This window comes from Canis lupus, chromosome 17, assembly GCF_011100685.1.
Source record: "Canis lupus familiaris isolate Mischka breed German Shepherd chromosome 17, alternate assembly UU_Cfam_GSD_1.0, whole genome shotgun sequence".
Taxonomy (NCBI): domain Eukaryota; kingdom Metazoa; phylum Chordata; class Mammalia; order Carnivora; family Canidae; genus Canis; species Canis lupus.
Window position 1 is genome coordinate 22,510,698 of NC_049238.1, and position 23,328 is coordinate 22,534,025.

General features: G+C 44.1%; 1 protein-coding gene across 7 annotated transcripts in view; it reads left to right on the forward strand.

Moving 5' to 3' along the window:
* PLB1 (phospholipase B1) overlaps positions 1-23,328 on the forward strand; it is a 136,965-nt gene that overhangs the window by 58,593 nt on the left and 55,044 nt on the right. For all 7 annotated transcript variants that reach the window (XR_005372266.1, XR_005372268.1, XR_005372267.1 and 4 more), the window contains 8 exons: positions 254-325; positions 1,117-1,191; positions 3,196-3,259; positions 10,471-10,529; positions 12,316-12,389; positions 13,899-13,942; positions 20,273-20,381; positions 23,081-23,132. Coding sequence is in view for 3 of the 7 variants with exons in the window: in XM_038561153.1 (XP_038417081.1) it covers positions 254-325; positions 1,117-1,191; positions 3,196-3,259; positions 10,471-10,529; positions 12,316-12,389; positions 13,899-13,942; positions 20,273-20,381; positions 23,081-23,132 (549 nt within the window). In the remaining 4 variants the exon portion in view is untranslated. The remainder of the gene's footprint in view (positions 1-253; positions 326-1,116; positions 1,192-3,195; positions 3,260-10,470; positions 10,530-12,315; positions 12,390-13,898; positions 13,943-20,272; positions 20,382-23,080; positions 23,133-23,328) is intronic.

Sequence of the window (23,328 nt, forward strand, 5' to 3'; positions counted from 1 at the left end):
TAACAAAAGGAACTTTAGGGGTGTCTGGGTGGCTTGGTCAGTTAAGTGACCGACTCTTGGCTTCAGCTCAGGTCATGATCTCAGGGTTCTGAGCTCAAGCCCCACATCAGACTTCCTGCTCGGTAAGGGAGTCTGCTGCCTGCTGGCCGAGGGTCACACTCGGAGAAGTGCTGGATGAATGAGCCTCTCTCAGTGGTACCCCAGGATGTGGCCACCTCTGCAAGACTTCTCTAAGAATCACTTCCTTTTCCAGATGGAGCCAGCAGGACAGAAAGGTGAGCCATTCAGTGCAAGAGAAAGAAGGCCGGTGAAATGTCCTTCTCAGGTAGGCCAGAACTGGGGAGGGGAGGGTGTCTCTTGCTGAGTTGGGGAGAGAGATGAGGTCACGAAGGAGTGGGCTTTGCTGTGACATGGGTCTTCCCTGGCTAAGACATTATCCCCATTAGAGTCTTGGCTTGGCTCTTCTGGTCTAGGCACAGCTTTACGTACTTGACACACCTAAGGTTTACACCTGTGGGTCAGGAGAGCCATATTAGCAGAACTGAGGCCCCTTCTACACCTGTAGAGGGCATGGGCCCAAAGCCGTAGCTTACCTGGTCCCAAATGTGAGGATGGGTGTCTTAAATAATGTGCCTAATATATAGTAGGTATTAAATTAATGTTACTGAATAAATGATGAGAAAAGACAAACTGAACATAGGAGAATTCCTTTACATTTAATGCTAGTTAAATTTTTGGCTTTCTTGCTGAATTGGTAAGTCTTGTTACTGGGCTGTAAGAACTATATAATTCACCCATTTCCCTCTTTGCCTTGGCTGCCAGGAAGCCTAAAATTAAGTTCTCTTTTTATGGAAATATGTATACTTTGCCTGGTAGCATGAAGCTCAGGTAGCAAGAGAGGTCAACTGTGGCAAATGGGCAATTTCAAAGCATTAAATGAGTTTCTTCAGAGAACTAATGAGCAGTGCAGAGAAGAAAAGCCAGAGAATGGTTTTCTCCTCATTTCAAGGATGGTATAAAAGTTCCAAACTGGTCAAAGCCATTAATGGATGATAAAGATGATTGAATGATATGGATTTCTAGGTCATGGTTACAATGTATTACCTTCTTTTGCAGGAGAATCCCTATCTGTTCACCTACAAGAACAGCAACTACAGGCCCAGGCTGCTAAAATCTCATGAAAAGATTGAGGTACGGTGATGTTTTCTGTGACTGGAAAATGTGCAAATGAACCAGGGGCGGTACCCCTTGCTGAGTCTTTGGAACCTTCCACGTGGTTCTCTAAGTTCTGGAACCCCATGAGCAGGCTGGAGATGGTAAAGGGTCAAGTCTGTGGCTGCCCCCTGGGTGCTTGAGGAAGGTCTGCCTCACAGCTCCACCTCAGCCACCAGCATCCTGAGGCTTCAGAGGCCTATTGGGGTGCTCAGCCATGCCTGCTTCCTGTCTATGCTGATGTAAAACAAGAATCCTCAGGTCTTCCCCAAATCTCTGACAGGTCCTTTTAAACTCATCTGAACCCTAAATCTGAGGAGAAAGTTAAGAAAAAACAGAGAAATGTGGTAAAGTCTGAAACCACTCAGCATGGAGACCAAAAGTTGGTGCATACCTTCTGGGGGCCGCCTCCCACTTTATGCCTCACTTGGTGCTTATCTCATGAGTCTTTCTCTGATATTTCCTGTCAAGATTAGGTAGGGCACCCTGCACTCCTCTGAGGAGCCAGGAAACACTTGAAGGCTTATGTCCGCATTCTCAGAGGCCTGGCGACCAATGCAAGTTGAGACAAATTTTGCACTAGAGCTATCCCTGCCTGCCTGTTGTATAAAAGAGGGTGAGATTTACTCCAGGTGGCAAAGGCAAAGCTGACAGCCTGGGTTCCCACCACAAAGCCTGAGAGATATAATGTGAAAGATTGTTGACTTATCAACATGTCCCATACTCTCTAATATCTCAGCAATGAGGGGATACATTTGGGAGGCACCATGGCACCATGAAGTGAGAGTACTGGCTCTGGGTTCAAATTCAGACTCTTCCACTTACTAGCTCTATGTCCTTGGGCAAGGCACTTAGCATCTTTGTTCCTTGGTGTTTTTAAATCTGTGAAATGATAGTCACAGCCCTATCTCAGAGTTGTCATTAAATTATAATACGTTCATAAGTATGAAGCACATCTACTAGTATCTGTTCTGCCTTGAGTTCTATAAGAGGGTTGCTATTATTGTCCTCTGATAAGAGGGAGCAACACATTCTCTTGGGGTACATTTACAGAATACCTTCTCTGTACCACTAGAATACAGGGGCTCAGAGCAGGTGCCTTGTCACTGTTTGTTGAATGACTAAATGGGTAGGTATATGGAGGAGTACCAGGCTTAAGGGATAAAACCACAAATAAAATACATTGCTTGTTCCAAGGAATTCAGGCCAGTGGAACCAACCAGCAATTGTAACATAGTGTAGTGAGTCCTATAAAGAATCCATGGGTATTCTGGAAATACAGAGGAAGCAACCAACCAGAGAGAGTTGACAAGGCTTCCCAAAGAGTACAAATGACCCCAGCCTTGAAGGATGACTAAAGGTAACCAGGTGGATGGGAGTATGGGAACATGGAGGGAGGGAAAGGAAAGAGAGAATGGAGATAAACTTGGGCAGACACAGAGCATGAGAACAGGGTCAAGAGCTGATGGTTTAGAATGTCAGGGTCCTCTTGGGATGTGCTAAGGAAAATGGACTTCATGCTGATGTCAAGGCAGAAGAAATGTGTTGTTGTTTTTTTTTTTTTTCAACCAACAAATTTTTATTGAGCATCCACTATGCACCATTCTGGGCTATAAGGATACAGTACACGAAACAGACAAAAATCCCTGCTTTCACTGAGAATTTGGATGGGAGGGTGGGGTGGCTGGCACAGTTGTATTAATGTTGGGGGAGAGAGAATGTCATCTTTATGGGCTCTGAAGGCTGCAGATGATGCAGTATTTTAGGCAAAAGTAACACAGGCCCGGGCATAGGAGAGGGGACAGGATGGGGAGCATTTAGGAAAGGACGTCATGGACGCTTGGATAGGAGCGTTGAAGGAGAGGGAGGATCTTAAGGGATACCTAGGATTCTATGTTGACTAGTGTTTTCCAAATAGAGGCTCTGCTTCTCACCTAGTTTCCTACATTCCAAGATCCTATTTCTCTGTGCATCCCATTGCAGGTGAGAGATGGAATGGAAATCAGGTGCCCTGACAAGGACCCCTCCGACACGATTCCCACCTCAGGTATGTGGTTCAAATCAAGCGATTTTTAACCTCATTTGATGCCTGAAATCATCAGCCTAAGAGCAACTTTAACAGTCTTTCCACACAGTCTGGGATACACCTGAGAGGTTTTCTCCAAGGGCAGAGAGAGCTCTGGGTGTATATTTGTAAGTGCATTCTTGTGTTTGATTATTTTTTTAACTAGAATAGGATAACACCATTATCAGAAAGCATTTATTAACATTAACTGTGTGCCAGGTCTTATTCTGTAAAGAGCCCAGTGTGAGTTGTGTGAGCTGCTGTCATTGTCCCAGCCTTTAAGCTTTGATGAAGTGAATTTGTTTTCCAAAAAGCAAAAGTATCTTTAAACAGGAAGCAGAAATAACCAGTCCATACTGCATGTCAGAGCTTTATACAGGATGCACTCAAACACTGCACAGAACAGGAAAGCATGCCATCTTATAAACATGCTGTTCTCACTGCTTCTCGGTATTTCCAAAATGACTGTTGCTGGGCTATGAAAATGAGACTCGTGGAATGTTCCAGGCAGACACCCTCCCCAAAAGGGGGGCTGTCTCAGGGCTAAATCTTTTCCTCCAGGTGAGCCAACCTCAGAGTGATGATTGTATGTGCATGACTATGGGCAGTCATGGGGGTCAGGGGTGCTGTATGTTGATCTGCAGGACTCAAAACATTAGCCCAGGAACATTCCTGCAACAGTGCGATAGGTTCCCATGCTTGGTCCTAGACGGTTACTCATCTGTTCATTGATTTATTCGTCTGTTCATTCATTTATTAGATGATTGCTGAATGCTTCCTAGGTGTCTTCCAAGATGGAAAATTAGGTTTGGAGATGTCACAGTGCCTAGCAGGACTCTTTCAGGGATGCAAATCTTTCTAGTCAGACTTCCTTTTGTTGAGTGTTAGTAGAACAACTAACTGTCAGCCTGCCCTTTCATGCATTCTTAGCTCTCCACACTCAAATTAAGCTGTATGACTGGCAAGTATGTTAAAAATGCTTGTACCAGAGCTTCAGTATATAACCAGCTCTTGTTCTAAGTTGCAGAACAATGGAGTAGGTGATAAGGCTCTTATGTGCACACATATTTAGTCTTTAGATTTTTCCCTCCTTCATATTTGGCAACAACTCATTCCTGTTTGTTAGTTTACTAGTAGAACTTTAGCAGCAGAAACAAATTATTAGTTTCATACATAGGCCTTCTTCTAGCAAAACCCCCAAACATGTATGTGTGTATATATATATACATATATGCATATATATGTATTTATATATTCATATATATGTCTGTACATACGTGTGCATGTATGGTAGACAGAAAGGGAGAATTTGAATGATTTAAGCACCATGCTCTTTACAGAGAAATGGTCTCTATCTCCTTTGTAATCTTATCACTCTGAGAGGATAAGCTATAAAGCATTTTGCAATCTGTCCAAATTATGCTCCTGTCATGTCAATGATAACCAATCCATTAGAACATATGTCAACATCTAAAACCAAATAAAATGTGAACCTCCTCTTTATTCCCTGTCCCTGAGGATTATTGTGTTTATTGGCATGTAAAGATACAAGCACGAGAAATCTTAAGACCTTGAGATTGGAAGATACTCTAGTGATAGGGATTGTCTGAGTAAGCAAATGGATAGATTTAGGTCTCCTTGATCTAACCAAGTGCACATGGAACCAAAATGCTGGCTCACTCCAGCTGGGCAGCAGCCCTCCTGAATGAGAGTAGGAGGGCCTACCCTTCTAAGTCCTGCCTAAAAGGTGTCATTTAGGAAAATGGCCATAACTAACTGGACAATAATGAAAAACACATTACAGTGCGTGATCTGTGATTGGACATTTTAACCATCCCTGTGATTGTTGGGGTAGTTAAAAAGACGTAGCATGGGGCCACCTTATTGGTTTTCCTTGATAGTTGTCACTTATCTGGTGAGGTCATTCACTCCTCTGGAGATCATGTTTGTGATTTCTAATTGAGGTGATGGCATCTGATGCATACCTACAATCTTATCTTTATACCTCCAATGACTCAGCACATAGTATGAGCCCAGTAAATCTTCACTGAATTGATCTTAATAAGTATTTTTAATTCAGCTAATCAGCAGTTCTGAGTTGAAAAAGATCTTCAAACCTACTAGATCAAAGTGCCTTCCATTTAAACAACTTTTCACTAAGACTCTGTATAAAATAACTGTTTTGCCTTCATAGTTCTTTTCAAAAACCTCTCTTGTCATCATCTTCCCTAGTGTTTCTCTCCAACAGCCTACAGACACACTGAGCTAACCAAAAGTGGTGTTTCAACTTAAGGTACTGCCTTCATCAACAGGACACAGCCCCCAGCAACCTGGGTGCCTTACTCATTCCATCTGGAGCCCACAGGTGATGAACCTCCTCTTCCACTAATCTATGAGGCTTTGGAATGAGATATATAGAGTTAATGTGATTTTTTTATACCTAATTGGTATTTGGTAGCCAGATAAAAATAAAAACCACCAAATTTTCCTCCCAGTCAGTGCATAGGTGCACTTTGTTGAGTGCTATCTCCTGTGGGCTTTATAATTTTGTACATACTTGCATCATTTTCTATTACTCCATGGCCTGCCCCTAACATAGTTGGGATGACTAAGGAAAATATGTTGGACCTGGCAGCTGACCTAAAGCTTTCTCAGTGAGAAAAAGAGTAGCATTTTGCAAACAAAAGAGTAGCAATCTGGACCCAGGACAATGGTTCTTGGTTATCTGTGGAAGTTGGCTATCTTGAAGCTAAGCTGCTGATTCCATGCAGAGGGAAAAATTCATAGTATTTGAAAATAGAGATTCATAAATAGAGATGCCACAGTCATCAATAGTATATATTCAGAAGTTCATTTACATTCAGTGAAGACCTTGATTCCTTTCTAAGTCCTTGATGTCATTTATTTTACCCATTTGACTAAAATGAGCTATTCAAAAGTTGATTTGAAAAATGCCAAGTTACAGCACCAGGGTGCTCGCTAAGGGTTTCCTTTTGTTGTGCGCTGGCAGTTGAACATCCAGTGTAGACTCTGCAGAGTCTATCTTCACCACCTGCTCATGGGTCTTGGTATGTAACCTAACCTGGGACTAGGAAGTAATGATGCCCCACAGGGATTAATAGCCTGTTTGTCCCTCGGTGGGACCAGTCTACTGAGCAAGTTCAAAATCACCCGAAGACCCTTGGATGAATAAGTATTTCCTTTCCCTGAAGTCTCCATCATTTAAAGCTTTGAGTAAAGGCTCTGACAGAGAGCCTCTAATTTAGCCTATAATTCAGCTTAGCACATGTCTTGAGCTCCTACATCCAAGGTGTGTATTTTTTCATATAAACCCACACTAAAGCACTTCCAAGGCAGAAACAAGGCTTTAACATTGTGCCAGCAATTTACTACCATTGCAGAAGGCTTAACCTAAGTCCTTAAAATGAGAGAGCACATGGGTTGGGCAGTCTTAGCTAACAATGAGGAGAAAGCTGGTTTTTCAGATAATGGCTCCAGGTGGTTCAAGCTATTGGGTTGTACCAGACAAAACTCCAGAGTGTCAAGTCTTTTCCCTATTCTATAGTCTACTATTTCCTTGCTATTCCTGACATTTCATCATAGTTTGGCCTTCTAATAAGAGCCCCCCCTCTGTAGAAATCTTGATGAGTTATTGATGTATTTATCAACTCCTTTCAGGGTAGTGGACAGTTTGTACCAGATAATGTTTAGCTAATCAGCTCACATAAATTTAATCTTATCTCTAAACAGTTCTTTCTCCAAGGAGAGCAATTGCTGAAGTGCTTTGCTGTGTTTCCAGGCTGTGTCTTTGTCATACATGATGATATTAACAAAGCTCAAATCAAGGTCTACAGAATATTAAACAAATGAAACATGTCGGGCTCTATCTTAATAAAATTCCAGATAAGCCAGACTCCTCCCACTTATGCTTGGATCATTTGGTTTGTTATCTCTCAAAGGAAATCCTTCAGGACAACAGGAGAACCTCCCCCCCCATCAATCTGTCTACACATACATACACACCCATGGATGTGGACATGCATGTGCATATGTATGTGTGTATGTTTCCTTAGCTAAAAATTTAGGTGATAGGATGACCAGTTTCAGCTGCCTCTTTAGCAAACTGTAATGTGCTTTTGGAGAAAATCTGTCCATCTCTTCCACATTTTACCATCTTCAAAGATTTCCCCTAACCTTTGCCCGCTAGCAAGTGTTCACAGTATTCACTGTGTATATCATACATTATGGCAACAAGAATACAGTGATTGACTGTCATCACCAGGAACTAATTTAAGTGCTCCAGAGTTGAGGGAAGGAGGTCTTATTTTCTGTTTTGTTGCCTTTTTTACCCATAGCCCAATTTCTTTGAGAAGAGGTCATTTTAAAGTTCTCAGGCTCAACCCCATGGATGTGTGCTAATGTGTGCAGCTGGCTTTGTGATTTGATATTGTTCTACTAACCACATATCCTTAGCCCACCCCCTCCCAAGACCTACTAAAGCAGAACTCTGAGGGTAGGAACCGACCATCTGTGTTTTAACAAGCTCTCCAGATGATTCTGATGCATGCTCAAATTTGAGGACCACTAATCTATATATTTTGCATACACACATTCACAATTATGTATGTGTTAGTTTACATGCTGTCATAGGAAGAAGCAGGGACTTTTACTTTTCCAGTGAGAGCATATCCTCAGTGGGAGTGACAGCTCTCCATCTGCAGACAGCATGGAAGTCAGGTAGAAAAGATGTCTCCACGGAAGGAGATAAGGCTTGGAGATCTCTTCGAACATTGTTTCCGCTGAGGTTAATACAGCTTCTTGTGCAGGTATAATTCTAAAACCATGATTTGGATGTTGATGGGTGAAGTGATAGATAGCCCAGTGGGTCAAAAGCATCTGGTTCTGTTTCGCTGGATGTGTTACCAAATGATTTGACAAGGAAGGGCTGTCAAGAAGGCCTCCATGCAGACATTTTTCCATCTTAAGCAACAGACCCCTGAGATAACAGGTTTCCCCCACCCCCACCCTGGAGTCATGGGCCACTCCCTGGTACGGATGTTGTATTAGATCCTCCCAAGGCACGAAAGTTAACTGACAGTTTAGTGAAGTATTGCAACCACCAGAGACAATTGAAAGTACATCGGAGAGGAAAGATGGAGCCAGGCAAAGTTAGGGTGACTACAGGACTAAAGTACTCTGGGGGAGTGGGGAGTAAGTTGTGATTTGAGGGGGCAGAGCTTCATGCAACATAGGACCACAGAGTTGTGGTCCTCCAAGTGCACGTGGATTCATGTTCACACGTGTATAAGGTAGAGGGGTAGAGAGCTACCGTACAGGTGTATATATGCAAGTAATTCTCCATATAGCAGTATTCATGTGGCTCTCCTAGCTTGTTAGCCAGGCATAAAAGGCCCATGGCCCTAACTCACCTTTGCAATGTGATTTTGTGCTAGTCTCCTTTACAGACCCTTCACTGAAGCCAGAGTGTACAACTATCCATTCTTTACAGACATCACACACTTTACCATACCACATGCATTTTTTATGCTTTTCCCTCCATCTCCCACCTCACTCTCCCCCCATCCTCATCTCATATTTTGCACATTCAAATACTACCTTCTCTGTAAAGCCTGCTCTGAACCACACACCCCACAGGGGTAAATCATCCTGCAACTTCAGAACTTCTTATCACTTTATATCTCTCAGAGTTTATCAGTTTATAAATAATTATAACTGGGATGTTTCTCATTTCTTCCCTAGCTTCCGAGTTTCTTTAGAGCTCTCTCCGTTTCTGATCACTCCGTAGTCTCCAGAGCACCCAGCCACTGCTTGGTGGTATGTTTGTCATGAGTAAATAGCTGTTTGGCTACATTATAGTACATGTGCAAACTCAAAAGATGAAAAAAAATAGAGTCAGGCTGTCAAAAATAGTATAGTGATTTCTCAAAAAGCTAAGCATAGGATTATCTTATGGTTACCAATTCCACTCCTCTGTATATACACAAAATAATTGAAAACAGTCATTTAAATAGTGCTTACACATGAATGTTCATAGCACTACTACAACAGCCACAAGATGGAAACACTCAAATGTCCCACAGCAGATGAATGGATAAGCAAGATGTGGTTATATCCATACAATAGGTTATTATTTAGCCATAAAAAGGAATAAAATATTGGCATAACATGGATGAACCTCAAAATCATTATACAAAGGGGAAGAAGCCAGACACAAAAGGGCCAAATGGAATTTCATATATAAATGGAATTATATATGAAATAGCCAGAATAGGTAAATCCATAGAGTGCAAATTCATGGTTGTCAGGAGCTCAGGGGAGCACAGAGTCAGTGCTTTATAAGTGCAGGTCTCCTTTGGGGGTAAAATGAAAATGTTTTGGAACCAGATAGAGGTCACAGTCATCAAACCATTGCAAGTGTGCTAAATGCCCCTGAATTGTTGATTTTAAAATGGTTAATTTTATGTTATATGAACTTCACCTTGATTTTAAAAAACGAGTCACTGGTAGAAAAGCATGTTCCTTTTCACTTTAGAAAAACTGGGGGAATCCCTGGGTGGCTCAGCAGTTTGGCGTCTATCTTTGGCCCGGGGCGTGATCCTGGAGTCCCCGGATTGGGGATGGATTCCTGCATCGGGCTCCCAGCATGGAGCCTGCTTCTCCCTCTGCCTGTGTCTCTACCTCTCTCTCTCTATGTCTATCATGAATAAATAAATAAATAAATCTTAAAAAAAAAAAGGAAGAAAAACCGAGCTAATTTTTTTAATAGGGTGATATTAGATTTTCTCCCAATTATCAACAGATAAGGTTAAGTGTTGGTTAAGTGTTGAATAGGTTAAGTGTTGGTTACATCTTTACCACAATTCCTGCCTTACTCTCAAGACCACATTCCAGGGGCTGTTTCAGGCATCAGGTTTCACTGAAGGCCCCAGACTCCCCTCTGAAAGAGGGTCGGACTTCTTGCCTTCTTGTTCCCAAGGCACCAAAGGAGAGAGAGGGAGGCTGCTCCATGGCTGCTACTGTTGAGTCTTGACATGGATGGGCTCTTAATATCTCTGTCCAAGCTGAACTGCCATTACAAATAGACTTTCTCTCAGTTTTCCTGGAAGGTCTTCATTCATTTTCAGAGGAGATAAGAACCCCTGTCTGCCATTAACTCGCAAGTGTAATCTCAGTTCACAGGCTGAAACCGGCTGACATCAAGGTAATTGGAGCCCTGGGCGACTCTCTGACGGTAAGTTACCCCGACTGTGGAAGGATGGGGCACTGGGGAGGAGATCTTGACCCCTATGGGAGCCTGGAGAGAAGAACTCTCAGCTCTGGCCCCTCTCTGGTCTGGCCCGCCTCCCCTGGACCAGCATTTGTGACCCATCACCTTTCCCCAGGCCTGTCCTAACCCCGTATTCCTCTCCCAGCGATGGAATGAGGGAGCGAGCAGGAACGGGGGGGACCTCAGAGGGAGCAGCTGTGATAGAAGTGACTCAGCCCAGATCTCCCAGCCTGGCAGTGGTGGGCAGATTGGACTAGGTCTCCCCCACAGTGTGGGGCTCCTTCCAAGACCTGGCACTTGTCAGGGAGGAAATTAAAGGAGGGTGAAGAGAGGATGAGACAGGAGCAGATGCTAATGGAGTAGGGGGAGGGATGAGGGGAAGAGAGGGAGGTACTCCAAATGATCCCAGCCCACCTCTGCAGCCACTTTGTGGTGACCCCTCAGGCCTGCAAAGTGCTATCCATGAAAAGCAGGATCAGGCTCTAGGGAGACTGGGTGGAGGTTCCTAGAGGCTCCCAGACATGAGCTTCTGTTCATTAGCCGCTCATTATAGACAGACCCAGCTGCTGTTCTCTGGGTCAGTAGAATTCAGGGCCTCCAGTGGAATGTTGCCCAAAGACCAGCAGATACCTTTCACATCTGTGGCCTGTTAGCATTTGATCTATCTCATTTGGCATCATCAATGCAATCCTATGAAATATGACTCTCCTTCAAATTAACCCATAAAGAAGATAAAGCTGTGCAGGTGAACTGAGTGCCTGCAACACATAGCTCACAGGTGCTGAACCAGCACCAGCACTCCCAGTCCTGACTCCCAAGTCCAGAATCCTCTCCCTGTACTATAGCTGTGTCCTCCGTGACCCCTCAGCAACTCTTCACCCCAACCACGCTACTGCTTGTAACTTTCCAGAAGGATAAGCAGGCTGGTCCTTAGCACTGCTTCTCCCAACCACTTCCTGCTGGATGGGGCCCCCTATTGGTTCCCCCCATCCCCTGGTCTCCTTGAAGTGCTCTCCGGATAAGGAGTCATCGAGAATCAGCACAGCTCCTCAGGACTTGCTGGGAGGCAGCATTTGGAATGTGACATACATGGCAGGTGGCAGAGGAATTGGGCACCAGAGAGCAGGGGTCACACCCCAGGCGCAGGGGTGGGGTATCTCTCATGGAGGCCAGCCTCCCCATCACCCCCCAGCTGCCTGGGAGGCCGGTCTTCAGCTTGACTGTTGCAATGGTCCTGCTTAGAAATAACAGGTTTAGACAAGGGACAGGAACCTGCAGGATATGTCAGATTGAGGTTTTAAAAGCCCATGTTCTCTCTTCAATTGAAGGGCAGGGACATGGCATTTTATTTTCTTACTATTTTTTAAATTGTATATATGTGAGATATAGTGATATAAAAAGATTGTGATATGCTTCCTTTTATGATGTGTTTAACAACTTTTAAAAATGAGGCAAATGGGATCTTGAAATATATCCTTTGGAAAAACGGACACGGCTGTCTAATTTTCAGAGCAATTTTGCAAGCCTAGTGTCACCTGATCTGGGTCTGGGCAGGGTTTCTTACGGTGAGCCCAAGGTGTGGACAGCACCAGGATTCCTAGCAAGAGCTCTCACTCATCTCTGTCAAGGCAGGATGCACATGGAGAAAGGGGAATGTCTAGATTCTAGAGAGAGTCCAGGCCTTCCCAGCCAGAACCAGAACTTTCTGACCAGCGAGCAGGGAGACTCACCCCTCAATATTCCCTCTCAGGCAGGTAATGGGGCCGGATCCAAGCCTGGGGATATCTTGGATGTCTTGACTCAGTACCGAGGCCTGTCCTGGAGGTGAGTGAAGATGTGGTAAGACCCTAAATGACCCCTTTGCTGCAGGGCAGGGGGGGACCCCTAAGCATCACAGAAAAACAATTCCTCTAGCAGACAGATGAACCACCTAGCCAGTGTTTTTCAGTGAGACACTTCTGTTTCACTTTAAGGAAGGAACGTAAATCTTCCCCAAACCACTATATTCCCAGGACAGGAACTGAGAGCTAAGCAGGGGGACTTTGGGGGAGAAACATTTATGTTGGGTTGAAAATCTTCCCAAGCTTTCATTTCTCCCTCTGGGGCATAAGCTCAAAAGGAGGCAGTGGCTTTTGAAACCAGAGCCTAGCTGCTTTCTGGACTCTGTGCAACTGTGAGCAAGTTACTTAACCTCTGTGAGCTCGTCTCCTTATCTTCGATGCTGAGATAATAATACTGCCTGAGCACCCTCATGAGGATTAGAGTTTAGGCATCCAGCACGGTGCCTGACACAAAGCAGATCTAAATGGTAGCTGGCATCATTATTGAAAGGCCTTCATTTTAGAGATGAAAAAGTGAGGCGCAGAGAGGACACGTCACCTAAGATCAAACGGCCAGATGGCAAAAGAGCAAAAGTAGAGCAGATGGTTCCTGACCCCTAATCTGGCACATTTCCCCCCATCGTGACTGCTTCATGCAGGCTTGCTCCTGCTCTGGCTGTAATCAAATCCAGACTGCCACAAGCTGCAGTGAGCAGGACTCCTGCTTTGAACACCCCGCTCCTGCCAAGCAGGAGAGGGCAGGTTTGCTATTTTCTCAGCCGGGAATCTGGCATCTCTGGCCCCAGACTGAACCTGAGTGTTGAATCCCTGGCATCCTCCCTGGTGACGCTGCACAGAATTAAACCCCAAACATTCTGAGACCCTTTAAAACGTTCCCAGACATACTTGGCAGAGAACGGGGTTGGGGGGCGGGAGGGGGGTGGATATGGAAAAGCAGGGAATCCAATAAACTCTGGAATGTTGCATATTTTCATGCCTAGAAACCCATCCAACTCTGATTTCCTTGGAATTTTAGAAGTAGCTTGGAAGATGGGTTGCATTCTAGAAGACACCGTTTAAGCCAAACTGGAAGAGAGCGATGAGGGCAAACCCTTGCACTCTGTTTTCAGTGATAACCCCATGACCAGCTGCAGTGGCTGGCGGGGCTCGATTGGGCTGGGCATCCAGGGAAGGGTCACTTTCCCCTTAAAAGAGGGGTGAAGGGGGCCCACTGCATTCCCCTGCCCCCAACGTCAATGCTCAAAGTTAAAAAATCAACAAAGTCTGCTGAGCTGTTTAAATCCGTTTCTTGGCTGGATTTGCAGGGGGGACGAGGGAGGGGAGGGGCTGTCCTCTGGTTTGCTTTTCTACTGAGATAACGAGGGAACCACAAGTTCCAGGCCCCGGGGGTGTGTCTCAGGAGGAGCAAGGACTGTCTCCGTAGCGGCTGGGCTGAGCGGTTCCGGCGCCGCTGCCATTCTCAACCTCCGTTTTCTTTCGTTCTGCACCACAGCGGAGGAGGCGATCACAACCTCAGCAGCGTCATCACCCTCGCAAGTGAGTCCGCGCTCCGGCTCCCCGGGCTCCTGCGGGCGGGCGGGCGGCGGCGGCGGCGGCGGCGGCCCCGCGCGGCTCTGCAGCGCCTCCTGGCGGCGGCCGCGGGCTCGGCAGGGAGCGTGGCGGTGCCGCTCGGCCGCCTTCGCCAGGAGGCGCTGCGTCCCCAGGCGGTCCCCCGCTCCGCCCGGTGAGCATCCCGAAAGCTCGGAGGGATGATTTTTTTTTGTTTTTTTTTAAGAGAAATTGTATTTGTCCAAGGAAGGAAGAGACTAAAAGAGGAGAAGAGAGTTCAGGCTAATTCTTAGTGGAAAGTAATTAATTATAGGAAATGACTCCAGAAAGAAGGAAAGGGAACCCATCTCATTCTGAGCCTGTCATTCTGAGCAGAGCACCTTTCTGGGAGGTGTTGATCTGGGCTGGGGCTGCATTAAGCACCACTGCATACAAAGATGTTGAGTTCCTGTGTGTCACTTTAGGAAAGGCCGCTATTGCCGCAGTAAGAGCTGGAATTACCTTGCGCAGGCCTGTGCACACACAGTGGGGTTTGGGGTCAGATATTTTCCTTCACCTGCCACCTGCTGGGAATTTTTTGCTTTTTTTTTTTTTTTTTTTTTTTTTTGAAGCCTGAGATACATTCTCTGAATGGTCTTCAGCATCTTTTTATTCTCCTTAGTGCATGCACATCACAGCGCTTGTTCTGAAAGCACACATGCACGTAATGTTATCATTACATTATTTCCTCTTCAAATCTTCTAGCTAATAATTTTGCCTAAGAAACTTAACTGGTCCCGTTCTCATTTGCTTTTCTTGTCATTATCCCTTTGTAATATATCTTTAAAAGCTAAGAAATTATTTGAGGTTTAAGGCTCTAAGACTTTGATGATAGAGACGGCTTCTTCTCCACATTGGCGGGACCGATGGGGCTTCATGAATGGTTATCTGTTTTTGCTATTTGCAAATCCTGTTGAATGCAGGTAGGGTACAGTCCCATGGCAAAAGTCCTCCCTGTATTTATTGCCAAGGGGAGGTGGTTTGGGTTGCTTCTGTGAGTGTGATTGGTTCTGCAAGCTGGCCCAGCATACACAACAGCTTGCTGGGCTGAGTCCCCTGCTATTATTGTGGATAAGACAATTGGAAATGGCTCAAGACCTTCACTACAGTGATTCACAAAGGACTGAGACGGTGTCACCCCTCAGGTGAACTCCCCCTGACACACCTAGCCCAGCGATGTGTTCATACGCTTCCTTACTAGAGTTGTGAAAGACAGTTTGATCATAGGGGGCTGGACATTCCCCAGGGAAATAACTACATTAAAATGTGTTTGGAAACATACGAGAACATAGGGTTAGAACAGAAGCTCAGTTTGACTCCTGCTTCAGTTTAATCCTGCAAAGACTCCAGTTCTGGATGCTTGGGAAAGAGGAGCATGAAGCAAGGTCCCTGCCCTTCTGCCATCATCACAGTCTCTTTGGGGACCTGTCTCCCTAAAGACAGACTCATGTACCCACAATTATAGCTATGTACAACGTTTAAGGGAAAATGAGTAAGAAGGTGGTTAACCCTGCCTTCTGAAAAGGGGTTTTAAGAACTAGAATTCATCAGGTCAGGAAAGGGGATGGGACATTCCTGGCAGAGATAATGGCACGTACCAGCAAGTTCTCACTCGAAACAACGTGTGGTGCCTTTCTATGATATTCCAGGTAAGTAGCTAGCTGGCCGGTGATGGATTCCTCCCGCAATGGGAAACCTCGGACAAATCCATTATTTACAGATTGCTCTAGTGATTCACAGCTCTCCTTTCTATTGAGTAGAAATCAGAGTAACTTCTGTCCATTGGATACAATGTCCCCAAAGCCGGAAGGAGTTCAATGCCTATGTGTTGTGTAGCTCCTGTTGCAGGACTTGGTTCTAAAAAGCACTCTGTTGGATGGCGTGATGCCTGAGAATACTGACTGGAACCTAGCACATGCCTTTCCCATGTCCTTGCAGATTGTGAGGTAGGGGAAAGTGCCCTGTATTGGGGCTGAGAGAGCAGAGTTCTGGCTTGGAATTCTGTGACTTTCAGCTAATCTCCCAGCCTTCCTCAACTTTGGGTCATCTTTCATTCAGTCCATGAGCACTTGTTGAGTATATGTGAGAGTATGAGGTGTATACAGACCCTGCTCTCAGGAGTTTTCAACCAAGATGGGGAGATGGAAAAGTGAAAAGTCAAGTGTAGATCCAGTGTGATAAAGGTATGAGAGTGCATGAGATTGAAAAGATCAACCAAATGACAGGGCTTTAACCAGACTGATCAAGAGGGGTGTGAAGAAGAGACCTCAAAATCAGGAACAGAAAAGGAAACATTACTACAGAAATAAAAAGGATTATGAGATGATTTTGAACAATTGTATGCCAATAAATGAGATAACTTAGAGGAAATGGTAAAATTCCTAGAAAGACACAAATTACTGAAACTGGTTTAAGACAAAATAGAAAATCTGAATAGATTTATAACAAAGAGAATGAATTTTAAAACTTCACACCAAAGAAAGGCCAGGCTTTTCCGGCTTCAGTAGTGAACTCTATCAAACACTGAAAGAAGAATTTACATCAATTCTTAACAAACTCCTCCCAAAAATGGAGTAAGAGGGACTGCTACCCAATTCATTCTATGAGACTGGTATTCTCTTAATAACAAATAAGGCAAAGATATCACAAGGAAAGAAAACTACAGACCAGTACCTCTTTTGAATATATGTGCAGAAATCCTCAACAAAACACTAGCAAGCAAAGTAGAGCAGCATATATAAAGGATTATAGCCCAGGACCAAATGAGATTTATCCCTAGGAATACAAGGTTAGTTTCAAGTAAAAAAAATAATATAAGACACTGTATAAAAGCATAAAGGACAGGGGTGCCTGGGTGACTCAGTTAAGCATCTGCATTCAGCTCAGGTCATGATCTCAGGGTCCTAGAATTGAGCCCTGCGTCAGGCTCCTTGCTCAGAGGGAAGTCTGATTGTCCCTCTGCCCCTCCCCAATGCTCATACTTTCTTTCTCTCAAATAATATTATTTTTTTAAAAAAAAAAGCATAAAAGACAAAAAAAACTACACAATCATTACAATTGAGGAGAAAAAGTATTTTACAAAAACTAATATCCTCTCATGGTAAAAACACTCTACACACTGAGAATGGAAGGACATTTCCTCAATCTGATAAAGGACATCTGCAAAAGCCTACAGTTAACATCATGCTTAATGGGGAAAGGCAGGATGTTTTCCTTCTGAGATCAAGATGTATACTCTTGCCACTTTTATTCAACATTATGCTGGAGGTTCTAGTCAAGACAGTTAAGCAAGAAAATAAAAGGCGGTTGAGCAAGAAAATAAAAGGCATCAAGATTAGAAATAGAATAAAGCTGTTTGTAGTTGCAGATGACATGATCTTAAATATAGGATCCTAAGGAATCCACTAAAAATTATTAGAATAAATGCATTCAGCAAGATTTCAGGGTACAATGTCAATATGCAGAAATTGTTATTATTTTTTAAAGATTTTATTTATTAATGAGAGACAGAGAGAGGCAGAGGTTGAGAAGCAGGCTCCATGCAGGGAACCCCACGCGGGACTCGATCCCAGGTCTCCAAGATCACGCCCAGGGCTGAAGGCAGCACTAAACCGCTGAGCCACCCGGGCTGTCCAATATGCAGAAATTAATTGTATTTCTCTACATTGGCAGTTAACCTAAAAATGAAATTAAAAAAAAAAACATTCCACCTACAATAGCATCAAAAGATACTTAGGAATAAGTTTAACAAACTAAGTATATCCTTTATACTCTTAAGATTGCTAAACATTGCTGAAAGAAATTTAATCAGAACTAAATAAATGGAAAGACATCCCATGTTAATATTATTAAGATGACAATATCACCCAATTTAATCTATAGATTCAATATCATTTCTATCAAAATTCCAGCTGGTTTCTTAGCAGAAATTGGTAAGCTGATTCTAAAATTCATAGGGAAATTTAAGAGACCCAGAATAGTCAAGATAAACTTTAAAAAGAACAAATTCAGTGGACTCACACTCCCTAATTTCAAAATTTATAAAGCTGCAATAATTAAGACAACATGATGCTGGCATAAGGATAACCATATAAATCAATGGAATAGAATTAAAAGTCCATAAATAAACCCTCATACTATGACTAACTCATTTTCAACATGAGTACCAAGACTAATAGGGAAAGAATAGTCTTTTCAATAAATGGTGCTAGGATAATTATATAACCATATGCAAAAGGATGAAGTTGGACTCCTATCTCATATCATATATAAAAATTAATGCAAAATGGGTCATAAGCTTATATGTAAGAGCTAAAATTCACTGTTAGAAGAAAATATGGAAACAAATCTTCATGACCTTGGGCTAAAAAAAAAAAAAAAAAACCTTCTTAGATATAACACCAAAAGCACAAGTGACAAAAGAAAAAATAGATCGGACAAAATTAAACACTTTTGAGTTTCAAAGGATACCATCAAGAAAGTAAAAGGAGGGCAGCCCGGGGGCTCAGCGGTTTAGAGCCACCTTCGGCCCAGGGCGTGATCCTGGACACCTGGGATCGAGTCCCACATCGGGCTCCCTGCATGCGGCCTGCTTCTCCCTCTGCCTGTGTCTCTGCCTCTCTATCTCTCTGTCTCTCATGAATAAATAAATAAAATCTTTAAAAAAAAAAAAAAAAGGAAAGAAAGTAAAAGGAGGGGCACCTGGGTGGCTCAGTGGTTGAGCATCTTCCTTTAGTTCAGGACATGATCCCAGAGTCCCAGGATCCAGTCTCACATCAGGGTCCCTGCAGGGAGCCTGCTTCTCCCTCTGCCTATGTCTCTGCCTCTTTCTCTTTCTCTGTCTCATAAATAAATTAATAAATCTTTTTAGAAAAAAAGTAAAAACCTGAAGAGTGAAAGAAAATTTTGGAAATAATACCTGATAAGAAACGTATCTAGAAAAGAACTCTTATAACTCAAAAATAAGATAATTCAATTTGGGCCAATTAAAATGGGCAAAGAATCTGAGTATACATTTCTCCAAACAAGGTATACAAATGACCAATAAGCACGTGAAAAGATGCTCAACATTAGAAACCATCAATGCACACCACACCATTATGAGATACCATCTCACATCCACCAGAGTGGTTATTTTTTAAAAGGTGAAGGTTGGTGAGGCTGTGCAGACATTAAAACCCTCATATGCTTCTGATGGGAAGGTAAATTGGCACAGATCCTTTGGGAAAAGATCTGTAAATATTTCAAAAGATTAAACAGAGCTATCAAGCTATCATATGATCCATCATTTCTGCTTCTAGATATATATCCAAGAGAGAGTCACACAAAAACTAGTACAAAAACATTCACAGTATCACTATTCATAATAGCCAGGAAAGTAGGAACTATCCAAATCCTTCAACTGATGAATGGGTAAATGTGACATATCCATTTGAGGGATTTATTTGGCAATGAAAGCCATGAAGTGCAGATCTATGCTATAACATGGATAAACACTGAAAACATTATGTTAAGCCAAAGAAGCCAGTCACAAAAGACATGTGCTATGAATTCATTTATATGAAATGTCTAGAATAAGCAAGGCTATATGAGAGAAGGTAGATTGATGGTCACCACAGGGTTGGAGGGAATGGGGAGGGACTGGTACTGAGTACAGTTTCTTTTTGGGGTGACGAAAATGTTGTAAAGTTGATTATGGTGATGGTTGCACAACTCTGTGAATATACTAAGAGCTATTGAACTGTACTTCGTGAATATTATGGTATGTGAATTATATCTCAAAAAACTATTATGTATTTAGGAAACAGAAAAAGAGGGGCATCTTGGTGGCTTAGTCGGTTGAGCATCTGCCTTCAGCTTAGGTCATGATCCCAGAGTTCTGGGATTGAGCCACAAGTCGGGCTTCCTGCCTAGTGACGAGCCTGTTTCTCCCTCTCCCTCTGCTGCTCTCCCCCTGCTTGTACTCTCTCTCTGTCTCTGTCTCTCTGTCTGGCCTCAAATAAATAAAATCTTTGCAAAGAAAACGAGAAAAATGCATGATAGAAACACCAAATCCAGGCTCACGTTTATCCAACAATAATTCATTAAGCACCTGTGTGTGTTGCCCATGTGGTTAAGCATCAGCCTTCTGGACACTTTCTTTCCATGTTGAGAGAAGAGTTAAGTTAAAAGTTTTAAGGGTGAGAGTTCCTTGTCTGTAACATGCACTGGCACTTATCAAAAGAATTTGAAGATGATTTGGGGGTAGTTACTAAGCATATCTCTTCTTTATATTTCCAGATATTCTCCGGGAATTCAACCCTTCCCTGAGAGGCTTCTCTGTTGGCACTGGGAAAGAAAACAGTCCTGGAGCCTTCCTAAATCAGGCAGTAGCAGGAGACCGAGCCGAGTGAGCAGGGGAGCCTTGGGGGGTGACCACACAGATCCTCTGGTGATCCTCCAGGGGTTTGGCCTGGCCTGGGGCATATGGCTGAAGGCTGGGGGGCTTGGTCCAAGGGAAAGGTCTGGGGGTCAAAGACCACACTGGGTGGGCTCTCCTGGGGTGTCCCTCCCTGTGGGACACAGAAACCTACTAGCCCAACCCCACCCCAGGAACTAGTCACAGTTTGCTCTGATGCCAGATATATACTTTGAGCAAATTACTTTGCCTCATCTCTAAATCTCATGTCCACAGAAGACCGTGGTATTAAGGGCTCATTTGGAGTTCCAGTTTTTATTACTCCATTAATGCTTCATCTTTTATGTCTTCTTCTCCATCCCTTCCTCAGACATACTTTCCAGGCAGTCTTTTCAAGCTCTACACTTTGCATCCTTCCTGGTCTATTGAAAGAGCACTCCTGGGAAGGAAGCCCTGAGTCTGAGCCCTGGTGTACATGTCCTACTCCACCCCCACCCCTGCCTCCCTAAGCCCTAGCCTCCAAGATGGGGCTGGCTGTGAACCTCTCCCACAGGGTGGTTATGAGGCTCAATGTCATGTTGAATGTGAAAGTTCTGGGGGCCTGTAAGTCACATACACCTATTGGGTCAGGATGGTGGTTCCAGCAGCAATGCAGCAGGGTTGCAGGACTTACCCAGGTAAACTGTTGATGAGCAACGGAACCATCATGTTACAGTCCATGCACACTGGATGGCAGGTTCCCAAGAGCAGGATAGGCTTTCCTGGGCCCTATGCCTCCATTTCTCTCCATGGTCCCCAAATGTGAGATGCTCCTAGATTCGCTACCTGGTCAGAGAAAAGTGAATATCACACTCAATCTAGGAAAAATATGGGAAGATCATCTCTGTTTCTTAATCCTATTTTTCTTCCAAAATAATCACAAACCTCCTTAACATATAGTCCCTAGGAATTCTGTGTTTGGTTCCCAGATTTTCTGACATCATCTGGCCAGCTCTCAACACCATCCTGAATCTACAAGCTATCTGAGTAACTCTCATTTATTCATGACCGGAATAATACAAATTGGAGATTTTACAAAACCTAATCAGTTTTATAAGGAATTCTGTGGCTTTGAAGTTTTCCTTTTGGTGGGGGAAGGGTCAAAAGCTACCAATTGACTGCCTAAAATTTTTGACTTTAATGTTACCATAATTTTGCTTTTTTTCCAAGCATACATCAGCTAGTGGTATCCAGAGGGGCATTTCTAAGCATGATTAGGTCAGGGAGGCATCCAATTAGAAAACCTTGGTGGAGAACATAAAATTCATGATTTGTGTGGCCCTGGATTTCTGCTGCTTTCCTCAAGGCCATAGGGCCCTTTTGTGCAAATAACCCATTTGTCCAAGCACATCTTGGACCATAGGGAGGAGTTAGACATTATTACTCCCATGTTACAGGTGAAGAAACTAGAACAAAGAGGCAAAGTGGCCTGAACAAATGCATCACCTTGACCACATGGCCGATTGTCCTTGTGCCCAGCAGGCCTCCCCCCAGCTCCCGTGATAAGCCCTTGTACATAATAGCAGGGTCCAACATACCAGGCACCTTCATATTTACTAGCCCTGTGTTCCGTGCAGTCACTGTTAGTAGGTGAGACATGCAGTTATTCTTAATGCTGATATTGAGGCTCAGAGAGGTCAAGTAATCAACAGACTCTGGTCCCCAAGGCATGTGCCCTGATGGCTTTAGACATACAGATAAGGAAACCAAGACTCCGGTTGGTTAAGTGGCTTACCCAAAATCCCCACCTGGGGGTCCGATACCTAGTCCCTTGTGACTAAGACCAAGCCGGCTGGGCTAATAGTTAAGATATGACAATGACTGTTTCCTGCCGGGATGGTGCCAGAGACTAGGGATGGTGGTGGTGACAGTGGTGGTGGTGATAGAAGTAATTCAATGGACCATTTCTGATATGGATGCTCACCACATGCTGCTCTAGGTTCTTTATTAAATCCATCCAACAACTCTGTGAAGAAGGGATGCTTACCCTCCCCATCTGCCACAGGACCAAAGCAAGGGTTTGTAAAGTTACCTACTTGGTGAAGGTCTCACTGCTGGAGCAGGAGTCAGCCCCATGCTGCCTGACACCAACCATGGCTCTTACTCCATGCAGCTGTTCTGCTCTTCTCATTTGCTGCTCCTCATGGCCCTTTAAGATAGAAAGGTTTATCTCCATGTTTGAAGTTTTTTGGGATGGGGAACTTAAGTTACATTCCTACAGTTAGCAGGAAGCAACCAAATGTCAGACCCAGGTGTGTCTGACTTGACCATGTCACCTTGAGGGTGAAGGTACCCTTGAGGTGAAGCTCGTGGCACGTATAGAATCAGTCCCATACCCAGCCATTTCATGTCATGCATGGCATGCACATGCAGCCTTCTGTTTGCCCCGAATGAGCCTGGCTTAGAGGAGACAGTAGGCCAATGAGGAAACATCCACCAAGTCACCCCCTCATAGGCGGAATGTTTAGCCCTTCCCAAATCACAGTCACAATTCCCCCACCCAGCCCTCCACCTCCAGAGGGACAGGAGCATGGCCTTCAGTCCAGCTGTCCTGCTACATATTCATTCCTGCTATCTCTCTGAAGTCCCCTCCCTGACCCTGCTTCATAGTCCCTGCTCCTCACATGGTGTTTTTGCATGTGTGCCCACAGGGATTTACCTGTTCAGGCCAGGAGGCTGGTGGACCTGATGAAGAATGACACGGTAATTCTGGGGGAAGTGCCACCTGGGGCTGCTTGAGGTAGCATTCCCCGGAAGAGGGAGTGAGCAAGAGAAATCTGTGAGGCAGGGCTAGCCCTGGGGTAAAGGATGAGGCCACGTGGATATCCAGAGAATCCACCTTTAGAAACAAGGGATCTGGGATCCCTGGGTGGCGCAGCGGTTTAGCGCCTGCCTTTGG